General features: G+C 42.6%; 1 protein-coding gene across 1 annotated transcript in view; it reads right to left on the reverse strand.

Moving 5' to 3' along the window:
• Window positions 1–1,867: 1,867 nt before the first annotated feature.
• The window catches only part of LOC111588957 (anosmin-1), a 42,381-nt gene continuing 16,826 nt past the window's right edge, over window positions 1,868–27,422 (reverse strand). The window contains exons 3-14 of the mRNA XM_023299595.3: window positions 23,427–23,489; window positions 22,903–23,125; window positions 17,126–17,310; window positions 16,632–16,761; window positions 14,253–14,458; window positions 12,465–12,609; window positions 10,509–10,655; window positions 7,029–7,117; window positions 5,746–5,917; window positions 5,025–5,245; window positions 4,223–4,364; window positions 1,868–3,037 (exon numbers count right to left, since the gene is read on the reverse strand). Coding sequence (XP_023155363.1) covers window positions 2,979–3,037; window positions 4,223–4,364; window positions 5,025–5,245; window positions 5,746–5,917; window positions 7,029–7,117; window positions 10,509–10,655; window positions 12,465–12,609; window positions 14,253–14,458; window positions 16,632–16,761; window positions 17,126–17,310; window positions 22,903–23,125; window positions 23,427–23,489 — 1,782 coding nt within the window. The 3' untranslated portion in view covers window positions 1,868–2,978. The remainder of the gene's footprint in view (window positions 3,038–4,222; window positions 4,365–5,024; window positions 5,246–5,745; window positions 5,918–7,028; window positions 7,118–10,508; window positions 10,656–12,464; window positions 12,610–14,252; window positions 14,459–16,631; window positions 16,762–17,125; window positions 17,311–22,902; window positions 23,126–23,426; window positions 23,490–27,422) is intronic.

The raw sequence follows: 27,422 nt of genomic DNA on the forward strand, positions 1-27,422 counted from the left end.
AGGAGGCTGGAGGCCCTTTTGTTTTGAGGTTTTCACACTTGAGGGCCATGGTATTTTGTGTATGCAGAGAGGGACTGTGACAGACCGAAAGGGAGAGGGGCTGGGCTGGCTCGCACAGAAAGGAGCCCTCGCTAAACACTGGCCCGGCTCCTAGAAAAGAGAGAGAAGGATTAGTGTGCACAGACCAAGGAACTAATCTCCTGTGACATAATAGAACTGTACATAAACAACATCCCTGAGAAGTGAGTGGCGAAGCATTGACTGACTGAAGAGGCCGAGTGTGTGAATACAAGGGCTCAGAATAATTTGTTGCTCGCCGTGGAAAACGGTGATGAGAACCAACTTCAGCCAGAAATTATAAACATCTGGACAACATCATCTCTTCGCAAACATGCCCTTATAACAACACACAAATATGCAAACACCCTTTTATACAGACACAAATTGTGTTGTGTGATTTTAAAATTTTGCCCATATTTGTGATAGTAAATTAACACTGATTAACCACAACAAAAGAACTGAAAAATATAATTTGGAGGCACACTTGAATATTATTTGCAATCTGGGGATGGTCATTTTATCAAATTAACCCTGGAAAAGCCACTGTTACAAAAATACAACATTATCATGTGCATCATGTGCAATAATCATATGTAGAGCAGGTCTCTAACCACAAACCATTTCATACTGTATATTTGCTCTTATGTTGTATATATTTTTAGGGTGTGTTATATAGTCTATTTTTAATGCTGCTATTCGGAGAGTACTAAACCGATTTTCATTGTTTTCTGGAACAGTGACAATAAAGATCTATTCTGTTCTATTATATTCTTATTTTAGGTATTTTTTGTTAATTTTTTTCTATATTTGGGTCTTACAGGGTTTAGGCAACCTAGAATGCAACCTGAACAAGAGTATAGCATATTTTTTAAATGAGAACGTCTTTCACTGTTCTTTAAATCTGCAGAGCTTTTATTTTATTTTATGAACCTCTGCTGATAGAAATTAATTAACATGGAGTCACATCAGGAGCTGGATGAGTAGTTGTCTTTTAAAGTCCAAAATGTCACATTCAAAAACAAAGCAGGTGCAGCGGTTTCAATGTTCTGATGACCTTGCAAGAGGAAGCAATTAGTGTTTCTATTCACCTCCAAACACAACAAATACCTCATTAACAATCCACTAAACCACCAGCTGGTGGAGATACTTATGCTCAGTAGTGCAATGCATGACAATTTTCTCATTTAATGAAAACATAATGACAACAACCCCACATCTTATAGAATTTTAAGAATATAAGGTAAAGGATGCCTGTCTACATGTGATAAATTACATGAAAGTCATGCAGTGTCAAACACAATTTGGCATGCACTCCATCAGGGTTATTAAATATGTGCAAAAAAAAAAAGGCTTTCATGCAACATACACAACTCAGCTTGAAGTTCTATCATTAAAATGACACCCTCTGCACATATATAGTAGATCAGGCTTAACTCTCACAGTGTCACTCTTAGCTTTATTTTCTTGTAAACATTTCCACTCTTCATTTTACAAGGGCCAAAGGCTGCCGAGCAGAAGAGGCATTTAACGTGCTTCGAGAAGCAGAGCATTATGTTGACGGGTGCCCAGCCTCTGAGATGGTAAATTTGCTCAGGCTGCGGAGCTCGATGACCTGTTTATTTGGACTTGCAGAGCACGTGTCTCAGGCTCCTGGACCGAACAGCGAATACGCCGTAAACAGAGTCTGCTATGACGGATTTTACAGCCAAAATAAGCAACGGTAATTGCCAAAATAGCTGAGCATTGGGAGGAAAAGCATGTCGGTTTAGTTCTCACAGCAGGTTCAATCAAACAAACAGCAAAGGGCACAGGTTAAGGATTATTTTATTACTTAGCAGTTTGTACAGTTTCTACCATGGAAAAATAACATGTAACATAAGACTGTATTTACAATTCCATTTTTACAAAATGTCTTTACAAGATTTTTTGCCTGTTCAAAAATTGGAGACTAAAACGCACAAAACATACACATTCACACACATCCAAACCAAACTTTGTAATACACACATAAATAAATATAGACATTCACTGACTGCTCCACGACAAATATTTCTACAGCCAAGAACATGTACAATTCATCATTTCCACACAAGTTATAATTTCATTAATAAACATTACATATTACTTCCAATATAATTCTTTGTTAATCTGTTAATGAAATATTGCTAACATATTGAAAAGAGGTAACACAGACATTATTTCATGCCAACAGAATGCTAACGGTTGTCATGCAAAACCATTACAAGCTTTCAATTTGAAGCGAGTAATTCTTTTACAGTTCTAAAATCAAATGTACTACATGCAACATACTACATGAATTATTCTGGGTTAGACAACAATGACTTTAGTTACATTATCCATCAGTACTGACTGTATGCCTAAGCGCCTCTTTAATGGGTAACACAAAATAAATAGATGCATTTCTACCTTTTCTTTCCTCATGAGTAAACAATTGTTTTACAGTTCTGACACTTCCAGCCTTCTTCAATCGAGTTCCAAAAGCGATCGTGTTTCTTTCAATCTAACTAACAAAATCCAATCAATGGTCTTTGTGCTGGATCGCAACACATTTTTGGGAGGGTTCCGGGATCTTACTTTTACCTGGAATTTCATAACTTCCTTGTGGGTCTTGAGTGAATCTGGGAGCTGTGTACTAACCGACGCAGAATAGGAGACCTTGCAGTATAAATTTTACTGTACAGACAAACCCGTCCGGTGACATACAAGTCAAGAGAGAGGGGTTAAGAAGGAATAGCTGACATGTGGTGGAGCCTGGAGAAGATAGACCCATGTTTCATGAGCAGTGGGGGTCAGTTCATGGTCTGGTGCGCTGTGTTTCTGTTTGGTTCCACACATTCCTTCCCTGACAGACAGGAGCAGAGAGCCACTGGTACTTCTCCCTACTGGGGCTTACAAACTCAGTGTCTCTCCACCGTCGGCTTCTGGTGATGGGAGTGGTGCTGCCGGAGTCTGGGTCCTTGAAAAACACACAGATTCAAAGACCTGTCAAATATCGCTTCACACTGTGGGAGTAGTAATTGATTAGAATTTAACTTTTAATTAACTTTTTCACACAGTGTAAATGTACTTGCAAAATTATCACCTTGTTAGCAAAAAGTTGCCTAATTTTCACAACCAACACCTCCAGCTTTCACAGTCTTTCTCACATTGCTACATCCCCCGCTAGGTTCACTAGGTGGCCATTTGGTGCCAAATGGAGAGAGCTGAGGGAAACTGCAGTAGCTTTATCACTTTCATAGACTGTATGTAGAAGATGGATGCAGCCTCTGGGTCTCTGAGTAATGACTAGAAGGGAGCAACTTATCTGGTTGCAAAAATAAATGAATGCAGAACAAATCTGTCAGAAAAAGACCCTACTTCTGCTTTGATTTTATTTCCTAATGAATATATGGTCATAAATGTTAGTTTTAAGTCTTCTTCAGTACAGCATAGTGTTTATTTTGGAATTTATAGCCCCATTTAGAATGAAATTAATGGTAAAGCAGGGGATGCTGTAGAGTGTGGCTAACTTGTGACTGATATGGTAGTGTTATTAGTATGGGTATGCATTTTGTCCTCAACTTCTCAGTCAGATTGACCAATTACTCATCACATTTGGTTCCAAAAAAACCAGGAAAGGCCAGAATTCAAACTTAAGGCCTCGGAACGAGACTCCACAAAGCAATGGCTGATATCACGATGGCTACATCCATCTATTATATACAATCTATGATCCCTCAGAGCGACACTTTAACATACAAAAAGGCATGTGATCCACTGTTGATAATGACATATAATGTTGATCATATTTAAGGGAATAGTTTAATATTTTGTTAGAAATGCGAAAAGTGCCTCCATTTTTTCCAGTGTACTTACAAAGCTAAGCTTACCAGCTGCTACTATGCTGGTATTTATTACACAGAGGTTGAGGCTGGAATGAAATTATCTCTCACAAGAAACATTTAGGCACATTAAATGAAGGGCCAAGTCTCATACTTGATGGAAAAACCTACATGGAGCTCTAAGGGTGACTAGTAATAGCCACCATAAATGAAATAAAAGCTCTGACACAAAGTTTAAGACGAAAGAAAGGGCTTTAGGTTTGTAGCTTAAACTGAGCAAAAGAAAAAATTAGGTTGTTTAAAAGTGACTTATTACTTACGGTGTTGTATGACAGGTAATATGTTGGGGGTCTGGAAGGTCTTGACAGTGGCCGGACCTTCTCCTCCAGTCGTTATGACCTGCACCTCCAGTCTGTAGTAGGTAGATGACCGCAGGTTGGAAACTACAAGCAAGTTATGATCCTGCCAAGAGGAGGGAGGAGAGCAGCACAAGACATGCAATCAGCTGAAATACAACAGAGCATGAATTTGACAGGACTTTAATTTGAATGGGCTGTAAAACAGGGGTGCGTAGCTGTCTTTGCACAAGCCACAGACGAAAACAAAGACTTTGTTTTCGTACGGCTGGCTGTCTCTCTTTTTCACTGCCAGCTTGATAAAGTGTGCGGTGGGTGGTTTTATTTATAGACGAGCTCTAGAGGCTGGGAGGTGCAGATAGGCGGAACGTGTTGTTGATGGAGCAGATTATGTCAAAGAGCGGCTTTTTCAGAGCTCTCACGGAGGATGAAAGAGGAAGACGTGAAGGCAGATGAAAAGTTGGAGGAGGAGAACTTCCACAGCACAACACTTCCTCAGATCTCTGCCTGTGTCTGTCTACACGCCACCGCTTATCGCAATATTCACGCAAAGAGTCCACAACAGTGTTATCCTCAAATCACCGTCACCTCTGACAGATGCTTTAAATTGAAAAGCGGGAGATAAAACTTCCCATAGTGCAGGATAACACCACTATAGATCATACATGCATATATCTGTGGTATATAAAAACAATGAAACATGGCCTTTGTATGTATGTAAGAGTTTTCAGGGGTTTCAATCCAGTTTGACTGAACACAGACTTACTGGAGGCAGGATCTGGGACTGGGAGATGATGCTGTTGGGCAAGCTGTTTTGCCGGCTCTCGGTGGTGATCTCGGCCCAGGTGACTTGGAAACCTGTGATTCGCTGATTTGGAGCCACCCGAGACACACGCCAGAGAAAGTTGCCGGTGATGTTTCCCTCGTTGATGGAGAAGGAAGCCGTCAGGTTCTCCGGTTTAGCCAAAACCTTTGGAAGCCCTGGAGCTGTGAAGAGAAAGGTTGTGTTAATGTTATTAGAGGAAATTGTTTTATTTTTTGGGAAATGTGCTTTTTCGCTTCATTGCAGAGTATTAGATGAGGATATTGATACCACTATTAAAGCTTCAAACAACGGGAAACAGCTCGCCTGGCTCTGTCAAAAATGTAACAAAATCTGCCAAACAGCCACTCTGGAAGCATATGGTACTAATTAACAAGTTAAATCTCCTTTTTGTAATAATTTGTACAAAAACTGAAGTGTAAAAATGACACTTTATGGTTTTATGGGAGTCTTGTGATGGACTACTCAGCTAGACGCAGTAATTTCCTGAAATCAACTCTGTTTGCCTTAAATATCCTCTAAAATGTTGACCTGTTCTTCTGACTCTGTATAGATTTTGCCCAACATCATGATTATAATATGCTCCTGTATCTAATTACTCCGTCTGCACTAATGCAGATCGATCATAAAATGCCCTTTGCGTGTCAAACGGATGAATACTCGCCTCCTTCCCCTGGGCAGGGGATGTGTTTGTGAGTCTTGCTGCGGATGGTAGCGCAGGACGGGGTGAGGAAGGTGGTGCTCTCGTCCTTGGAGCGTCTCTTGGACTTCAGCATGTGAACGGTGACTTTGTACTTGCAGGAGAACAGCAGACCCGGGAGGTTGATGTAGTTCTCCTGAGCAGAGAAACGCATTATTCAGCCATGATGACTTTGACATGTCACCCAGGTCAGGTCCCATGGAGCTTCAGAGATAATTAAATACACTGCACAGGGGCAGATCACATTCCCGCTCAAGCTTCAGGAATATGCCCCACATTACAGGACTACTTTGAACACTCACATGGTCGGGGTTAGACCGCTATACTCCTATTCAAAACTGCGATGTAAATGTTTGTTTCATAACTTCCAAATGTAGCAGAAGCAGCACAATGAGAACTACTACCAAAGTGGATTCATGTGGAATTTGCAACAGAAAATAAGTAAATCTGTGTTAATGAATTCTGTGCAGCATCTCACACTTTGCACTCATTACAGATTTTATTCTATTATCTATTGATCCTAACAAAGAATGCTTTTCTCATCTCTCTTCTGGCAATAAAAAAAATAAATCCAGCTGACGAGTGGGTTTCGACCTCGCAGTAATAAAGAGGGCCCGCATTAATCGGCAGTCCCATGGGAAAGGGTGTGTGTATATTCCCTCTGATATGAAACAGCTTTGATCAAAAGTGAATGAGGCGCTGTGCTCACATAAAAGCACAAGCCTGGAATCCTTCCTGGTGATCTATAGAAAATGGATGTATATTTCCTAGCAACCAGAGCACTGGTGCCCAAAGAATGTGTTGATCGCCAGGCGTTCTGCCATCCTGTATCAGCCTGAGCCCAAACAGTTAACCTCCCCTCCTCCAAAAAAAAAGTCTCCTACACAGACACTCCTGCATCCTAAAACAAAGCCCCATGCAGTAGCATGACTGGGGCCGTCGGAGGTGAATGAACCCCCATTCCGGGAAACATTGTTTAAGTAAATGTGTTTTATTGGCCAACACACCACATGCCTGACCACACGACTGACTCATAATATTCAAAACAACAGCCAGTGATTTGCCCAGTGCAAATCCAACACAACAGGGCTTCGGGTTCACTCAGTCGGGTTGTTTTCCTTAGCGGCGCTGTCCTTTCCAAGCATCAGACAAAAGGTTAGGCACGTGCTTTGCATAGCACGGAGCTGCTGATCAAGTTGCAGCTCTGTGGACCCTCAGCTGGAAGTTGTGCGTGTCTGGAGGCTAACCTGCGTGACGGATTTTTCTGGTCCTCGGGTCTCGTTGTGGCTGCAGTACTCCGGCATCCACTGGACATGGTAGCGACTCACAGACGGGTCTGAGACAAGAGACACGAGACAGTATTCAGACCTTTTGCTTTTTCATACAATGTAAACATGCTCCATTACAAGTGCAGGTGCTTAGTTTAAACTTCATTTTAAGTAAAAGTATGTACTCATTAGGTACACAATGATCCTTGCTGTATTAATTACAAGTGTCAAAATTCTTATGGCAGTAATCAATTAGTGAATCAACCCACTGAAGATAGTTGTTGTATACATCAAGGAATCAAAAGTGGTGGCTACTTGTTCCAGCTTGTCTAATACTATTTGTAATTTGGACTCTTAATGGGTATTTTTTTTGTAATTTTCGAACCCAAAGTTAATCAGGTAACCCAAAATGGAAACATACATCTATATGTAATTTAACCTTCTAGGCATTGAACTGAAAAGGCATGTGAACGGTTTTCAAGCTCAGAAAGAGATGTCTGGTTGACTCCCACTGAAGCACTTTGGAATCTGATCAGGAATTGGTAACAAGTGGTTGTAATTCAGCTGGAATTGCAGATTAGCAGTTGATCTAAATGAAGGTTTAATCCCACAGTTCTTATTCCACACATCCACACGTATGACTGTATATAAAAATGAGACTGTGGACAAAATGAAACGTGATGCCAACTGAATGTCACGTCACTACAGTCGAGTAGGGTAAAAAGAATAAGACTGGTGTTATATTTTCTACATCTACAAGTACGTGAGAGGCTTCATGATGTAATTTTGTCATGTCTGCGTCCATCCCAAAATTTTAACTACACAATAGCGCACTCAATACATAGATAGGACCTATTGCACATGTACAGCATGGAACAGTCTTCCAAGTGGACACCCACAGACTAGAAAAGGATTATTACTCCTCGTTTCCACATATCTCTGTGTATATATGCAAGTCAACCAAAACTCTATTCATTCCTATGGTGAGCCCCGTAATCTCCAATGTGTTTGTCAGACTATTTCCGTTTTTTTCTAGTCTGGAATTTGCTTTGTGTACACTGAAAATGTTTAATCTCTCCAGTGGACGTCAGAGAGACTGCACTGTGTGCAAAGTCAGGAAGTAGGAAAAACAAATTCACTAACAGGCTGTTGACAGTCACAATGTGTGAGTGTATAATTATAAAGAAACTCATTTAGCAGATTTAACACATGCTAGCTGTGTGTGATCATATTCCCACTGTATTAGCTACACACGTGCAGAACAACCTCCTCATTTATTCCTCTTCATGCATTATTGATCCTGTTTTTGTTGCAGTAATACTCCATGTGCATATTCCATAAAACTGGACGATAAAAAATGAAATGTTCGTCTCTCCCATGGCTGCAGTGAAGTTTGCATCTAACTGGAAAAAATTTTATTTCTACGTGTTGAATACCAGGGAGAAATAGTCTGCATATTAAAGATGCCAAACAAAGCTGTGTGGGAATAATAGCAACAACTACACGTCTGCTTAACACTTGTGTCCCTCTTCTTCTGGACTGATTAACTGATGGCTATCTCACAGATTACAACATTCCCTATCTGGGATCTGATATCACTATTTCCATTTTCATGATAAGGTCTCCAAAAATTAAAAGAGAGTTGACAGCACTTCCTTGTTAATCTTTGCTTTAGCTTATCAATTATAATTTCCCCGTTTCCAAAACCTTTCTTTTTCAGTTGAAGGCTCATCTCGCAGACCAAACATCCCTGCTTCAACTTTAAGGGTTTGCTCGAGTGGAGCAGCAGCATTGGTCATGTTGGGACTCACCAGCTCTCTCATCTTTCAGCAAGATTCACTTCATTACTGTACAGTAGCTCTTCATAAACTCATCAGCAGTGTTTATCTGCCCATCACCCTCATCTTATGTTACAAGATTTATTATTCATTCAACTGTGTCGCTTGGATATGTGAAATACTTCTCCGATTAATAATTGAGTTGTGCTATGTTCACCCCTCGGCGGGGGCCTGGGTTGTAGTGAGGAGATAAAAGGGGTCCTTTGAAGGCTTAGACACAGATCTGGCACTTGAAGCCCCTGAGCTCTTTGGAAGCAGAAGAGAGGAATTACAGGGAACCGGGAAATCGGGGAAAAAAAAATAAACAAGATATGCTTAGCCGGGTCTGACGGAGAGGGGAAGTGGTATGTAAAACAAGAAATGGGACATGGAAATCAGGTAGAGAACAGAACAGAACCTCAGCAGCGTTCGATAAATCCCGACAGGAAGCCTCAGAAGTCCCGCCATCACCGAAATGCCGTCCATTGTCTGGGTGTTAAGCCAGACAGCGATATACTATCTGAGCCGGTGTACAGTATGGTTCTATTTTGTCTGCTGGAGACAACCCAGAGGACAGGCTGCTCTGGATCACGGAGACAATGAGGGAGAGTTTAATCATGGTTCAGTTAACCTGTCCCTTTTCTCCGTCACACAAACCAGATGTCCAGAGACTCCGGCTCTCCAGGCCATCTGTATGTCTGTATGTTTACAGTAGTGGAACCCTGATTGTCAGAGTCAGAGCCAGGGTCATCACTCAGACTAATGAGTGGCTGTGGCACACACACACTGCAGACCGGGACCACAAAACAAGAGACAGCGAAAGAAGCTGGACCGGGATTAACTCTGCAACACTGTGATTCCCCAGCCACGCTTGATCCCCGTCAGCATCACTCAGCTCTCTGAGTCCAGGCCAGCCTTGCTAACAGCTCTGGGCCAACTCGATCTCCCTCCCTCCCCTCGCGCTCTCTTACTCTGATTCAGCAGTTGGTGTCTCACCAGGCCTCTCCTTCAGCCAGCGTTTGCATTCTTGACTCTAAGATGTGGAGTTTGGCTTGGGCGATGACATATATTAGTAACATAACATAGACCAGTGAATGGGACTTGACAGGTTACCCTGAGAGCATGGCTTTCAAGGTTTCCATATTTTCACTCTGGTATTAACAGAAGGTTTGGGGAATGGACGCTGCTGGGACAGGCATTCCTACAGGCTTTAACCCCTTGCAGTGCCGCAAGCCACCAGCATGTCTGCTCCCTGTGACATCAGGTCTTGTAAAACAAAATGGGCTGCTTCGACGCTAATGCGAAGGCGAGGATGTATTAAATACAGCTGTCAATAAATCCCATCGCACGGCTCCGGCTCTGTGTGTTTATTGTTCCTTAGTAAACGGTGGCTCCACTCTACCAGTCCACGTGCAGGTTTACGCCGCTTTGCCAGGCGCTCACATTACTCAGCTCCCACAAAGACACATTGTTTCGTTTACAGTGATACCACGTTTACAAAAAGGAATCCTCCATTGTTTGAGTATGCGAGAATCAGTCAGAGCTTTTATTATGGTGCACATGAGTCATAGTGATTGATGGGCATAATGGAGTGCTAATTAGATTCTAACAAAGCTATAAATCAGTACAGTAGAGTGCTTACCTCCTCGGTTCTTCCAGTAGACACGGACCTGCAGCTGGCCATCCTGGTAGAAGGGCGTGCCTACTTCCAGAGGCCCAGAAGGGCGTTTAGCCAGGGTCGAACCAAGAGGGGATAGCTCCTCCTTCTTTGACTTGAGGACTGATTTTGCTGAGGAAGAGAAGGAGGAATGTTTGCTGCTGTAGCTAAGACACGACAGGGACTGTGTTGTGGCAAACTCTGCAGCATGGTAACAGAAACACACATTTCTTTGCAAGATTGCAGAAGCAAACAACACATTCTTTATGTATAAATGTGCTGTAACTCGATGTCTACATGCAGTGCAAACACTGCCAAGGTTGGAGGTTCAGTTCCCTCTAGAGCTTTGCATGTATGCACTGAAAGCACTGAGACTCCGTCTGTGCTTCTTAAATACTCAAGAGCTTCGAATGAATGCAGATGTGCGATCAGTGTAGCATGGACCACTCCGGCTTTTTGTAATTCTCATGAACATTGTTTGCCCGAAGACACTCTGTAATTTAGGTAAATTCAACTCTCGTGAAATGCACACAAACAAAACGAAAATTGGATTCTGCTAGGTCGGTTCAGCCAATCCCACACGGATCTGCAATCAGAATGCTGCAGCTCCGTCCAGGTTTGATTTGATTTCAGGTAGAGCACGGCCCCGCATGTGACTCTAAATTGTGTCTACCATTCCTATTTGGTCAACATATGACCTCAATTTCTACATGAAGGTTTAACAGATACAAAGGTGCTGTGGCTAAACATGTTCATGGTGCTGTATGTGAAGTACTATACTGCAGCTACACATAGGCACACTGGTACTTTATCCCTCTGATGCACAACATGGGCCAAAAGATACCCATATTCCAATGAATATAGGTCACGTTTGACCCATGCTGTGTATCAAAGGGTTAAGCTGAATGCTAATGTCAGAATCCCTTCATATTTACAATTAAGTTGCTAACATGTGCAACAATGCTAATGCTATTTAGCAATAAACAGTAAGCACACATGAGGTTTGATGAATTTGGCTGAGTTTTGGTCACTAAAATCAAACAAACTTATAGTGGAAGAACAGCTAAAATAACCCTCAGAACCCGAAGCAGTTTCTAGGTTGTTGTTGTTATTTTTTTATGTTGTTGTTTTTGCTCCTGTCAATTTTTACTCCATGTGGGCTCATTTTTCTCTGCAGTACAAAGTTCTGCACCTCCACAGAAACAGCACAACCACGGCTCGCAGTAAAGAGAATGCAAACATTTCTTCTGTACTGTATAACAAAATTATAATGCAATACAATATACAAAAAAATGCTTAAAAAAATAAAAACAACTTAGGATCAACATGTACAGCATTTTTGCAACAGTTGCCACCACTGGAAAAAAATAGCCGCTCTATAGAGATGCTATAGATACCCAAGTACCTGTAATTTTCTTTTTTTCCCCCCCATATTTGTCTCAGAGCTGAGTCACTAAAGGCTTCTCAGTTGTGCAGAGGAGCAGAAAATATGTAGCTTTTTACAGAATCTGGTTAGGTTTATTTTTGGCAAACTTTTAAATGAGACAGGCAGAATAAATCAATTTTGACAAAATAACACAATTTTAAAGTTAGATTTGGTTAATCTTCCCGACAGAACGGCACGTCACACATGATTAGTTCAAGAACTGCTGACAGGTTGAAAATCTGACCTTGTGTAAGACTTTCTGGCTCTGATAAATAATGTAATTTTAGTGATATATTAAAATAACCTGCCTTTCAAACCCACCAGTGGGTTTTAGGGTCCAGAGAGCGAAGGGTATTACCAAAGTTATTGAGTTTGACATGCTGTGAACTATGAATGCGTGTTCAAGATTTCATGCACTCACCAACATTGCCATCCCTACAGTCATGCTGATACATAGAAAGGCTAGAAAGCATTACAAGTTGGACTGCTGAGTGAATTCTGGCATTGATGTGTACCTGAGTCGTTATTCTGGGTGGTGCTGAAGTGGAGGGAGGCCTTGGAGCTCTTCAGTCGCACCTGTCCCCAGTATGTGACGGCCTGAAGCTCCACAGTGTAACTGCTGTTGTGCTGCAGTCCCTCCAGATCCACCCAACTCTGAGCCTGTGGCAGCAGAAAAAAAATGGATGTTGGCTTTTGTAAGTTACCGCACTGTCACTTGAGCCTCCACTCAAGGCCCTGTCATTGCACCAGTCACAGCTCCAGCTCCAGCCAACGCAGGCCTGTGGGAAAGCCCTGCTTATTAAGAACACATGTGGAGCCGAGGAAGGGTTTGTGGTGAGGAGATAGCCTTCAGGGCCTTGTGAGAGAGCCATGTTATCAGAGCCTCCCAGGGCTTCTTCACTGTGTTTGACTTCCAGCATTCCATCATCAGCGTGAACTTGATGAGTTCTTGTTATTGACTGTGCGTGTTTTGACATTCCTCTACCAGCAGGCTGCTTTCAAAGCCCCGAGGTGCCAAAGTGGAAACCAGTAGTACATGTGTCAATAGGTGTCTGGTGTCTCCCACCTCTATCTGCTCTGTGCCACATCTGCTATGCATTTCAAAAACTAATTCAGGAGAAGACTCTATAGAGGAGTGTGCGGACTGTCTAGACAATCTGTCTTTCTCCTCGAGTCTCTAATGAAATGCTCTTCATGGATACTGAGTCACATGCATGTCATATTGGGTCGTGTTACTCGATATATTTTGCAAACGGCTCACAAAACTTTCAAATTTATTCAGTTTCACATACGAGTCTGTGATTTTTCAGGACAGTCAATGATTTGTCTACAAGGTCAGTCCAGTTGATACATGCTTAATGATTCACTGCTTCAATTTACAGCAGTCCAGTACTGTAATTTTAATGTTGAACCAAAACAAAAAGATTATTAGTCTGTTGGTTTATGACTTGTATAACATTGTAAGCTCTTAGGTTGCCTGCTTGTTTAAGCATTTGTAGCTAAATTACATCTTTCTTTGTGTTCATAAATAGAGCCTTTGTCTTTAACATCCCAGAGAAAGAGCCATAAAACCTCTTCTTTCTGGCTCGCACAAACGTTTGAGAACGTTCCAGTTTGCAATCTAAACTGTTCCAAGGGCATTAATGAAAGGAATCAGTGGTACCTTGTTTAGACATTATATTTATGTCATTATTAGGGAATGTTTCTTGGGTGTTTTAGCAGCAGTGGTAAAAGATGACAGGTTATGAATTGGGCGTATGGTTACAATACACTGGATGTTGGAGCTGCTGAAATCTGTGGTAAAAATAGAACAAAACAAACCCATACACCTATTCAGAGACTCCTGAATTACACAATCAAACACTGAGCAAGAGGAAAGGAATACAAGCCTGAAGCAGCAATTGAAAAAAGGAAACAATACAAAGTGAGATATTTAAGAAACACAAACCTTGAAATCATGATTTATCACTATACACAGGCCCATTCATCATACTTAATGTGCTTTCCTTCAAATCTTAGCTGTGTTTAAGGATTCTCTCATCAGTCTAAGGAAGTAAAACAATGAATCCGTATCGTATCCATCCATGTGTTACTGATAGCCCTGCAAATACATATAAATAAATGCAACTCCTACTCCATGTTAATTGTTCTTTCATTCCCACTGCAAGCCTGCATGGGTATTCATGGAGATGTGTTGAGGAAATGATGCTGAAATGTTCTTGGAAGAGACCTTGCAGTCTTAGAAAGAGGACAAAGAAGGGAAAGAAAGAGAGCACATCACTAAGACAGATTGAGAAGATTACCCCATTGGTGGTCTTTCTCCTTTTCTTCTTGGATGGCACCATGGACTTGGTGGGCACAGTCCAGCTCCAGAACACTTTGTAGTGATGTATTGGAATATCAGGCTCCTCTGGCAGGGTCCAGTTGAGACGAGCTGTCACCAGGCCTTCATCGCCCAGCGTCACATTGGTGACACGCAGACTGGTCGGGCTGGGAGGGGCAGATGGATCTGAAGACATGGCAACAAGAAACAACACCATCAGCGGTAACAGATTTTGACGCATCTGTGAACATTTAGGGAAGAAGACAAAGACGGCCTCTGCTTCTTGTGTGTGACAACTCTTCAGTTTTCTCGCAAGTCTAATTTCAGGGAGAATGTGTTACAGGCTAAAAGACACCTTTCACCAATTGAACCTGCACTCCTGCTGAGGAGGGGGACAAGTATGACACTGTGTAAAGTAATTAGTCCTCCATTGACAATCTGCCATGAGATGTTATGACAGGTGTCATGTCATGTCTATGACAGCGTTGGGCAGGACTGAGAACACAGGTCAGGGGTTAACAAACACATGCTGCTCACTTTGGCTCCACACTCAACATTCCACATCTCAAACTAATGTGTGTGTGTCCAGAGTAAAGCTGGTTCTGAACCCATCCATATGTGCTGTGACCCAGCCTACTGCTGGCTGCTGATGTCAGCCCGGTGCAGGAGGACAGGCAGGGCTACATGCCAGACGCCAGAGCAGAGGGAACGGTCCTGTAATGAGAAAATGATTCACGCCACAGCCCAGTTGGCTCTCCTCTCCCCCTGCCCTCTCCCACCTGAAACACATTTAATCCGGCCCAAAAACACAATTGGACACATCAGTTCCCCATAGCAGCTGATGTTGCCTGTGCAAGATAAATAAGCAGTCAGTTCTTACAAATTGCCCTATCAAAGTATAGTAGTGCAAAATTGCATTCAGATGATACGGCCGTGCTGTATAAATAGCAATGGCATGACAGAATGACCAGGAGTTCATCAAATCCATGACAGCTCTCATCAATCTATCAACATTCTGGCACTGATTGGAGATCATTTCCCTCCCTGCAGCTGAATCTTTTTCCCACCTGGTGCCTGGCTCGGTCTGACAGCCACACAAAATCCTCTGGAGGGCAAATGTACGACGAAGGATTGACAGAACAGGTCAACACAGCACCAAACACGCTAATACTTTTTGTGTTTGGTTCAGTTCTGACATTTGTCAGAACATGGCGAGTACATAAGATATCTGCTGGCGCTCCACCAGCGAGCACCTTTATGTATGTATACATTTCACGTCATATTCATTTACAGTCACTGAACTCAAGGCACAAATGGTGGGCACATGGCTTTGCCTCCTCATGTCAAACAAACACACGGTATCTGATCTGAATCAGATGCAATCTAGACACAATATTATATTCTCAAACCTGTAATCCGTGGGAACCACAAAAACAACTGTCCATTAACTTTAACAAATGCCATCTGCAAAACAGTGCGGCTTTCTAGGAAGTACAGCGAAGGAGACTGAAGCAGTAACACTGGATGCCATCAGAGCTTGTTCACTAATCTGTGGCAAAGATCTGAAATGTGTCTCGGTTGCGTCACTTTCTCTGGAAGCAAGACAACACTTGCATTCATTTGAAACCTGCTATATCCTGACTAATTCAGACTTATTACATTTTTTATGACTGCAAAGAGGGGAAACCCCTCCTTTGAAGACATAAATGATGATCGTATTACAACACAGAGAAGAAATATTCTGCGCACCGAGTCCCTCATTACTCGCAGTCTACTTGGCATCGACATGGATTTCATTTCACTCACTGGGTAAATGTGTGGAAACTGCGGAGGGGATACACTTATTTACAATTCAGGTTAACGAGGTACATGAAAGAATTAGATGGTTTAGAGCCCAAATGTAGTTTTAAATAAACACATGTAAGGAGCAAAAAGTGATAAATGCGTGTTTGGCTCAACCATTCATATTTCAGTCACAATCAATTTGTTGCTGTTTAATGGAGACACAGAGTCAATCAGCTTAGGACCGAATCAGACCAAAACGAAACTGGAGTTCTCACTAAAAGTGTGTCTTTCAGTCAACCAAAGAGATGCAGAATTTATAATAAAGTAACAAAGAGAAAAAAAGCTTGCCTGACATGCTAAGAGAACATTCACAACTTAAGCTTGCTTGCTTTGTATGGCCATATAAGAAGTCTAATCAGGTCTTTAAAGTCTTTCTCAAAGGTTCCACCTGTTCCAAGGTCTTAACCATAACAAATTAAGGGCAGTGAGTGTCAAACAGGAACTTGCGCACAAAGCAAGGCCACACACACACACACAAACACACACACACACATGTACATACACACACACTGACCTCTGGAGGAGCGGAAGTGTTTGCTGGGTGCAGTGAAGCCGCGGGTCCCGTGGACATTGACTGCTGCAACTCTGAACTGGTACCATCTGCTGGCTCTGATGTCAGCCAGTTGGATGCGCTCCTCTGCAGTCTGAGGGACAGATGGGGGGAGAGCAAACCACAGGGGTCAGGGTTTACACAGGGTCACAGCCCCATGTGAGTCTGCTGCCACATCAGTCATCTGCGGGTTTCTCTTTGCCAAACTTTCAAAGACACTGCGACTGTGAGGAATGTGCAACCGTGTGCGACAGTCTGTCAGCGCAGTGCAGCAGCTCCACAGCTGCAGCGGTTTGCATGCTGGGACACATGAAGCTTTAATTTTAACCCCCCTAATTTTTTTTCTTCCTTCTTATAAAGATGTGATCATAAGAATCACTCAAACAACAAGTTTGATGGAAAAAAAAACACTCAGAATGATTTTACTGCTTTATTATTTTGCGTGTGTGGCTGTCTACCTGTGCCACCGTCTCCCACTCTGTGGCGTCATCCTCGCTGGGATGGATGCCGTAATTCCATCGACGCTGCACCACATAGAGGACGGGCTCAACGGAGATGTTGAACTTGGAGGACCAGCGGATCTCCAGCTGACCCGACGGCTGCTCCAAGAACACTAACTCCTTCCTCGGCTTCAGTGGGACTCCTAAAAGTACAAGCACGCATGTTGACACAAGTTTAACATGATAGGTGAAATTCAACTTCTAAATTTGTTGTTTTCCTCTCTTGGGCAAAAGGTTGGAAAGATAAATTACACCATCGGAGTTGGACAGATACAGATTTGAAAATGAGACATGACCTCATTGCAATAGATTTAATACACGCTGTGGGTCAACAGCATCATCTTTCTACTGTGACAGATCGAGATATTTCCTGGCCAGAGTGTTTTAGTAGCTGCACTTCTTAGTGATGATACACACAGTTTGCATTTAGGTATGTGAGATGGAGTGCATATTTCTCTCTCTCACTCTCTTACAGACACCAAGTACAAAGATAAACGCATATATGTAAAGCTAATTTGCATCATTGAACTTTATATTCAGTTTTTCAGACAAACTCGATGTGGCCATGTGCAATAAATTACAGATTTATTAAGCGCGGGACTGGGCCAAACACTCAGCCAACTCAGACTGACTCTCTCAAGTAAATTTATTGCGGAGGAGACGTAGTGAGTTGTTGATTGAGCGTCGGGCACAGTGATAATGAGATGGAGATTGGAAAAGCAAGTTTGGAAGTACAGGAGAAGGCTGAGCACATCACACAGTTCTCAATAAATCACCTAGCACTTCAGGCCATTATGTTGGACCTCTGTCGCTGCTGAATGGCCCACTGCTACTTCGCATTTATAAACAGCATCAGCGCGCGCTCAAGGCTACCGCACGGCATGTTGGTAAACAACATAATCAAGACTGAATTTTGCATGCAGAGCATTTGATCTACTTATATCTCTATTCATTCTTCATACTGGGCAAGTAAAAGTGATTGATTGGCGCACATAAAAACCCTGCGAGATGGAGGAGGGTCCTTGAGCCACATGCATATGGAGTCAGTACTTTGTTTTGTCACTCTGATAACAGCTTTCTGCATACTAACAGCTGGGGGTCATTGTGCTGTGGTTTCACAGCTCCACAGCAGAACGTGTGTGTGTGTGTGTGTGTGTGTGTGTGTGTGTGTGTGTGTGTGTGTGTGTGTGTGCGTGAACAAACGTGTCACATTTCCTACGCAATAATCAACACTAAGGTAACCACAGCATTCCTCCTCTCCCTCTGTCTTAGCTCATCATCCCACAAAGTCACACAAGTACTCACAAACCACACACACACACACACACACACACACACACACACACACACACACACACACACACACACACACACACACACCACCTCCCTCTTCCGCAATATGTGGGAGGACAAAGAATACACTTTCTCCCAGCTTGCTCTTTCCAAAGATAACTTTCAGGTCAAGTTTGGTCCAAAAATCATACAGCATTCATTTTTCAATGGCCACCCGCTTACTCCAAAACCATGATGTAACTGCTGCTGAGGCACGATCAAGAATACGGCGTTCATTCATGTCTTAATCATGCCAACAATTACACTCACAGGAATATAATTCTCAATACTCACGCACACACTGTCATAATGACGGCTCTAATTACAGGGGTTGGGGAAAACACTGCAGATACCGCTTGTAGCACAATGGCTTACCGTAATCCAAGGATAGCTCATGGACTTGATTGACTGACTTGACTTGTTGTGACAGTGTGAATGTGGCTCTGGCTAAATTTAATTTAACTCCACATTTTTCTCACATGATATTGCAGAACTGCGCGCTGCTTTTGATCATGCAGAACAAGTTGGGTTGCATAACACGGGGCGCTGCACACGAAAATGAGAGAAATAGAAGAGTTGAATAAAGCAGTTATTTCCATGCATGCTCAGGAAATTTTATCTGAGGCACAGCTCTGCAAATAAAACTATGAGGCAACATGACAGAGCAGCGGATGATGTGGGGCTCATTGATATGACAAAAAAAAAGGAAAAAAGAAGAAGCTTTGTTATACATCAAAAGCCCGGTGGGGGTCCAGAGACTGAAGTTGTTCTGTCAGGGACACACACACACAGATGAGCTGGGGACCTTAACCTGAGCACACACACCAACACACACATCTGAGAGTGATCTCAGTGGGGGGAAACGCTCCATTTCTTCCCGCTTGTGTTTGCTAATGGCTTCCAGCATCATGGCTCATCACAGTGGAGGCTGCGTACACACTCACACACGCAGAAACAATTACGCTCTTCAAACCATGAGCAACTAATTAGACCTTTAACACTGAGGACCAGGACAGGAATTCCATGTGGACTTTCACCAAAACGCTCAGCGTAATTCAGCGTAAATGTAGCGCTGACGGCGACCCGTCATGAGCTCAGCGTTCTGGACTAAACAAGCAGGGAGGCTGCTTGATTTTGAAGGTCTCACAGTGCTGTTTATGGTTTTCATTGACTGGGTCACTGTATTGAAATTTTCAAGGTTACGCCTGCTTTCATCTCCCCCAGATTAGCGGGCTGTACACCTTTTAAGCATGACATCCACCATGAAGACCCTCAGGATTTTTTCCAAATCAAATATAAATACAAGCATGCTCTTCTGTGTGCACAAACTCACAAATCACTAGTGAAGGCAGCACATAGATCCTGCTGCAGTGTGATTCAGAGCACACACAGCTACAGTATATCACTGCAGCGGTTTAAAGTTTGATTTAGACTCATCTTCCACTGCTCCATCTCCTCAACTCTGTCATGGCCTTGGGCTGCCAGCAATTGTGTGCTGACAGTGTGTTTAACGGAGTTCCAGCTCCCATCTCCGAGTTTAGGGGCGCTCGGTTCGCTCACATAATGGCTCGGCACCATCAGAACATCAAGTCGCCTTCGGCAGAACTCTTTAACTATTTTACTGTTGCAAAGATTCCTGGGTACATCTGTGTCTGCAAAACCCTCAAGCTTATCCTGCGATTTCAATACTGACTATATATTCCAATTTACAGCAGAAACAGCATGAGGGATGTGTGGGTGAAGCACAATGCAAAGAGATGAAATAAAGATTTATGACTCTAAGCAAGTTGTCAAAAATCGAGCATGATAATCTGCGCTTGCGTCACTGAGATCTCCAATTCATGCTCAACAGAGAGGGATTAATTGGTTCGACGCTATTTATGAGAATTATGCAAACTGCAGCAGTTAATCACGTTAAAAACATGACATTTGCATTGGACCATTACAGGTTATGAAACACCAATTATTGAAAAAAATGGGGAGTAAAAGTAGAGAGGGAAGGAAAGGAGTATCCATGATTCCGCTGATGAGCTGTGTTACTGTAATCTGGTCCCTCTTGGCAACAGTCCTGAGCAATAATTAAATAAAGAGATGAGTTAAGTGCACGGACAATTAAGCAACTTTATCAGCGTGCACAGCCTAATGTTTAGACACTTGTGCATCATAGTCTGTTAACCTGGCTGGCTCCAGAACTCGCTTTCTCATCTAATTAATCATGTTTCTAATATAATTAAATGCCGGGGTTTCCACATTTTTCTCTGAGCATTTTATATAATAATTTAGCTGCATGCTTTTGTGCAAGGTTTCCCCTGTGTTTTAGATTGCTTAATTTGTCTCTCAGTTTGCACTGTCCTTTGAGTGGCTCATTACAAACTTGTGCTGTGAAACCAAGCGTTCTTTCAACTTTGTTTCACAATGTAGTTGAGAAAGTTTCACTGAATTTAAAAGGAGATATTAATAGAAATATGAACAAGGCATCTATAAAAACTCAATCAGATGAAATGGGGCAAGAGAAAACATTATGTGTCACTACTTCATTCACTGCAGCCATTATATCGCTTCAATGGGCTGCTAGAAAAAGAAATGAAATGCTACTAAACTGGACACTATGAGCTCAATGAGTGTCATGTAGTTTATATAAAGCAAATACTAGTGCTAAAGTATGTAAGAAATCAGAGACTACTATTTAATACTTACTTTAAACTTATTTTAATTGCTCCTAAGACAGTAATTTAGAAATGTTTATGTATTAATCTCATAAAATCTAACAGTTTTGTATCAGTCTTGTATATTGTTCGTGGTCTATTTTATTCCAGCCTTAGCCACTCATTTTTCGTAACTGATTACTCTGTGATGTTTAGGAGATAAGGAGTAATATGTTCCTTATGTTTAGAGAAAATGGTCTGTAGATCTTTGGTATAAACCAAAACTATGAACTTACTGTCCTATAAAGAATAGATACGGTGTGGAACCTTATGTGAAGTATAATTTAAACAAAAGACAGAGATCCTTATGTGCACAGTTATGCTAAGGAAGATCACCATTAGCCTTAGAGACTGAGAGGTTTATTGCTACTGAAGAGAAGGACAGACTTTGTTTGCTGTGTGAAGCTGAGAATGAGGTTCATTTTATGTTTTACTGCCCTGTATATGGAGATATAATGGAGGTACTTTTCTCTTTATTCCGATTTCTTTTCATTGGATGACAATGAACAACTTGAGTTGTATTCTAGAAGGGGAACCTTTTTCATGGCAGAAATTCTTTGCCATCTCAGATGGAAGGCTACATATTTTGTTTGGGAACTGAGCAGCAGAATCATGTGTGTTTTGGATGCATTGCTGCAATGCTAGTATATAGGTGTCTTGTAAACCCATGAGGGTTGGGTACGCTTGCGTGCATGATATGAAAATAAAGAAATTATCATCATTGTACTTACATTCAGAAATTAGCTACCTCTGCTTGTTAGTGGCAGCATCCATTCATTCCAGGGATTCACTATACATGCATGTTTGTAATGTAATTCAATACAACAGCTCTGCCAAAAAAAAATTACTTTTATGAAGCTGTTTTTGCAGATGCTGTCAAAAAGGTGATGATTCTGCTTTATGTAGTGTATATTACTGAGGTCACAGTAGGTGGAGGTGACGGAGATGCACTGGACTGTCTTACTTTACATTTAAAGTGTTCTTAATATTTTGTCATGTATGTTAATTGGGTTGACAAAACATCAGGACCGCTTTTAAAAAGTTGAATATATATCAGAGCTATTGTATTAGATTGCATTAGATTTCATAGGTGCAGCTAACAAAATGGCAAGTGAGTGGATGTAATCCAGCTTTCCTGATTACAATTTAATCTGAGTGATAACAGTTGCTTTGTTTACTGTGTTCTCTCCCACTGGTGCTCCTGAAAGTATTCACTGGGCAAACAGGTGGGGCTTCTACTGTCAAGCAAACATGATGTATTTGACACCAACAGTAGCTAATTTATCAAAAATACATCGACAAATGCAAATGCTGGCATTTTTCGTCTTTGCATCAGTATTAAAAATCGCATTAATGGAACAGGAAGCCACAGGCAACAAACTGTGCCCCTCCACCTCCTCAGGAAGGTAGCAAACTTCTTAATGTGCCCCGGTGTGGTTGGAAAACTACTCATGCCATGTGCATAATGGAATCAGGTCGCGCTAAATGACTGTGTGGTTGCACTGTAACCTGATATAACAGTTGTTCCTCTGTTGTGTTTCTTACAAAGTAGCTGCTCAAGGAGTGTTTGCTGTCAGAGTCATTAAACCACCAGGAACCACAGGTGTTGTCAGGATTTCATTCTTAAGGATTTCTAACTTGTCGTTGCAGATTGCTGCAATAAAATACGACGCAAAATTATTTTGCCTTAAGCATTACCTTTGTAGAGGTTCTTTGGCAGCTGGCAGGTGTGGCCACAGCCATTGGAGCAGCACTTTTTCACTGCTGAACATTCTCCATCTTCCTCGCAGCTCTCCACGCAGGCTGCCGCAAAGCCGCTGGCCTTCTCCGGGGCAGGGCAGTCGCCTTGCTTCACTCCCTCTACCGACTTTAGGAACTCACAGCTCGTCAGACACTCATAGTGCTTCTTGGGAAAGAGGGGCTAGACAAGAGGAAAGGAGGGAGAAGGAGAGGAAAAATCTATGTCAGATTACTTTTTAAAGACCAACCTGCCAGGATACAAACAGTGATTGTCCTGTTTACATTTCAACTCATGACTCACTGGAGCAGTGAGGACATTAAAGAGCTTTGATTCAGCCTCACAGAGGGTGTCGTTACAGTGCAGAAAGGGTTACTTCACACTCCTTTCAAACTTTCCTCTTATTGAATTTTCCCCACTAGGTTTTTGAAAAGCTCCAACAGTCAAATCTGAGGTAACCACAGTATTTGTGGTAGTGACATACCTCGCATAAATCTTGGCACTGGTTTTCCTTCAGGTCCCAGGATTCCTTGCAGGGCTCCAGGCACTGTGAAAAGGAGAAGGGTGTCAGTTCTTCAAAGAAGCAGCCACATCAAAGGGTCACTGCTGTGGAGATGGTGCCTTCTGTGCTCGAACTGCCTGACAGACACTTCCCCGACCACGCTCACAACAACCAGTCACGCCCCTTTTCGTTACAGATACCGGGCATACCTTCAAAGGACATAAACAGTCTTCTACAAAAGCAAGCATGGGGGCAAGAGGGTTGTCTTCTACAAGCAGACAGGCACAAGCTGTCTCTAGAAATCTACTCATGCTGGAGTTTTGCTTGGTGTGTACACTGACAGATTCTGTCTTCACACCTTAACACTACTAGCCTCCCCATACTGTCTACGCCTCATTCTCATCCCGCCACTTCTCCCGCTCATGTCTGGGCTTGATACACTCTGGCATTGGCACCAAACTCCCCTTCTTTTTGCCATTCTGAATGGAGAGCATTTAATAAATGATACACTTGGTTTAATGTTCTTGGGATTCCCTTTTTTAACACGTGGAACAAATTTACTGAATGCTCTGAATAGGCGCGGGATGAAAGAAAAAAAAACTCAGCGTGAGTTCAGCTCAAACTCATTTTGCCAAACATAATGGGATGATAAAATTTAAAATGAAAGTTTACCAATCTAGTCAAACCGCCCCCCACCCCTCGCGTTAAATACAACAACTCACCCTGAACGAATCAAACTCAATAAGAGTGAATGTAATATAACACAAAAGGTCCATGCATGTCCAATAGCATCAGGCAGATTCTGCTTCAGGAAAGGGAATGTGTTCAGACTGGGACTGAGAGAAAGCGAGGGTCTTAAACGCTCCTGCTGCTCCACACCGCTGAGAGCTGGTGTGAAAGAGAAGAGAAAGCTCAGTCAAACCTCTGCCAGGCTGCTTCTGTACTGCACTGGGAGAAGCCCAAACCGCACCAACCCACGACCTGCCAAAGTCACTCATTCAGCCCTATTTAATTTAGACTCCTTCACCAGCTACAGTGCTAACATAGGTACACCAGGATATTTTCAACACATTCCTCATCTAGGATAGTTTGATACGATAAGGAGACCTGTCATCAGGAAAGTTCAGAAAAATAAAGACGTGAGAGCAACACGTGGAGTTATGTAAGGTACAGTACAGAAGGGTGGTTAAATGAGGGCAGCGGCTGCATTAAACACTAAAGACGATGTAAGAAATTTCTCAGTCAGGGGGCCAGAGTTGTATTTATTACTCTTTAATTCGCTCATTAGCCGGCTCTGTCATTATTATGCCATTGCCAGTGAAACGTTTATTTGCTTTTTATGGAGTGTGGTGGACGGGCGTATGATGAAACATAAACCTTGCTTCTGGAGGAACAGGCTGCAATCAGGGCCCTGCACGAGGCTGCCAGCACTCAATTACACTCAGTTTCTCTGCTGGGTCTTTGCTTTGCCCAGCCTTGTCTCAGACAGCCGACAAGCTCTGCGTGGACAGTGTGCTGAGTGTTGAACACCTCGGCTCCAGAGAGCGGAGGAGGTTGGGAAGGGAGGGTATTTTCTTAATTACTTCATAGCAATATAGATATCAATCCAGTCATATAAAATATAAAGTGCCAAGAGAGGGGGAAAAAAAATGGGAACCTTGGAGGGTATATGACAGCGGAGAGCTCCAAAAGAAATTAATGTGGTTTTCTACAGAGCTGATCAGGTGAAACCGCTGTAACACCTCAGAGATTTTAAGATGACATACGAGCCCAATTGCACTATCCAAGTTATGCCTCGCTGTCCAGAGAGTCTGTGCAGTTTTAAAATCATCTGCTATTAATAATATGGTGACCTTATGTCATTAATTCTGTTCTCAATTGTGTCCTGTGGGAGCAGAGCCTGCGGCGCAGATGGGCAGTAGCAGCAACCTCAGCATCCCAGGCTCATACAAGCACCACGCTGGAACAATGAGGTGTTGAGGCAATGACTGTGTGCTGCACCAGTGTCTAAAGGACATTCAGCCAGTAGACGCACATGTTAAAGCCCCCAAATCCCTTCTACAAATCACTGAACATACACGCATAAGCCGGGGGATCAAGCTCATTTTACTCATTGAAAGATCCTGTGTGCATGGACTGAATGCATTCCATCGGCTTTTCTTGAGGATGAATCCCTTTCTGGTTCACCACAGTCACAGCTATACCAGTGAAAATAGAATCATCGTTACCTCGAGATGCACAGGCTTGTGTGCCAAGCGGCATGAATTAACACAGCACATTGCGTACCGAGTATATTGCAACACAGAGCAGAATGCTGGCTGAGTGTCTGGTGTTGTCTCACCCCAACAAGTCCAAGTTTTCTTTTTTCTTTCTATTAACTCTTCAGGACAAAAGTTCCCAACTAACAGAAAACTGCTGAACTGCACCCGAAACTTGTATTTTCCAAATTTATCAGAGCAGTTGTGTGAAAATATCGTGAATGACACTCTTAAAAGAAGATAAGCATCTGTGTTGAGGCAGCGAGCTCCCTGCAGGTGTGCTGAAAACTGACAATCTGTCAGCGTTTCTCCCCAGCCACACCCACAACCTGACATTTAAGTAGGAAAGAGGAGGTCCGACGACAGATGTCTTGCCAAAGCAAATAGGACGGCTGGATATAATTACAAAGGTACTCTCATCAATCAAGTGCCTGATTCCTATTTACACAGTTTGGTGCTCAATCTAAACCATGTTACTGATGCAGCCAAAATATGCTTGGGATTAAGCCCAACATATTTTCTATAAGCTCTTGTGCAACTCTTTGGTGGTGCGCCACCTCCATCCCAACCCATGCAAACACACACCCTCGTCTTTCTGAAAATCTGCTTTTATATGTTTGGATTTTAAAAACTTTGACCATTGGTCAGTGAGAAAAACTTCCTCTGTGCATTAATAGCACACAAAAGCAACTCCAATATATTATTAATGTCCCATCAGAGGATGTCTGTGGTCTAACGGCTACTATTAGCGGGTGACCTAAGGTTTCAAAGCCCTCAAACATTTGCACATCTTGCACCGCCAATGGCTAGTATTTGACTTCTGAGACATAATCTGGGAACATGCACCATGGAACCAGAGCAGAGAACATAACTGAGCTGGACATAGTGTATCTGCTGGCTTTGGGTGCCAGTATTGGGTCTCCCTCAAGCAAATCTCTCCGGCTGGCAACACAACTACCATCTGTTTGAGTAGCATAAGGAATGCATGTAATTATTCTATGCGATGTTAACATATTTCAGGACAAATTTCACCCAAAAAGACACAAATGCTTTTCTCTGAGATGTAAACAAGAGCATGGTCTTGTTTCTATGGACTTGAGCTGTTAGTCCTAACAAAGGCATTTGAGCGGCTGATTTCCCCTTTGTCCTCTTATCTTCCTACCCAATGGTGACACATTCTGCATGGTTAAGTAGGAACATCCATAGCGGTCTTTCACTCCCCATTTCACGCTGTAATAAAACGCAGCAGTTGCTACTCTGGGGAACCCTGAAAGGCATTCTGTGGGGCCGATGAGAGAGTCAGGCTGAATGGCAGCCAATGCCACAGCCCATCTTCACTTTTTCATGCCTGGGACGAGGCAGGGGGGCGGCAAGGCGGGGGCAGAGAGATGGAGGAGGGAGGAGGAGGGTGTGTGCATGGCTGTGCATAGAGCTGCCTTTCTCCATCATGGCATAGTTATCTCCACCCGTCGTAAAAAATGCTTACTGCCCCAAGTGAGTGACTGGAATAACATGAACTATGAGAAACACTGCATATATATATTATATATATAATGTGGCAGAAGTGTTTTGTTTCAGTTAATGAAGCATGAACTGCTACCAGTCAAGGTTGCCCCGGGCGTAGCAATACACAGTGTATACAAAATAAAAGATGGGCCATAATTCAAACTGATGCAGATGACATTTTCCCATATTGCCTGAGCATATTTGCACAGTCACG

Source organism: Amphiprion ocellaris, chromosome 11 (genome assembly GCF_022539595.1).
Source record: "Amphiprion ocellaris isolate individual 3 ecotype Okinawa chromosome 11, ASM2253959v1, whole genome shotgun sequence".
Taxonomy (NCBI): domain Eukaryota; kingdom Metazoa; phylum Chordata; class Actinopteri; family Pomacentridae; genus Amphiprion; species Amphiprion ocellaris.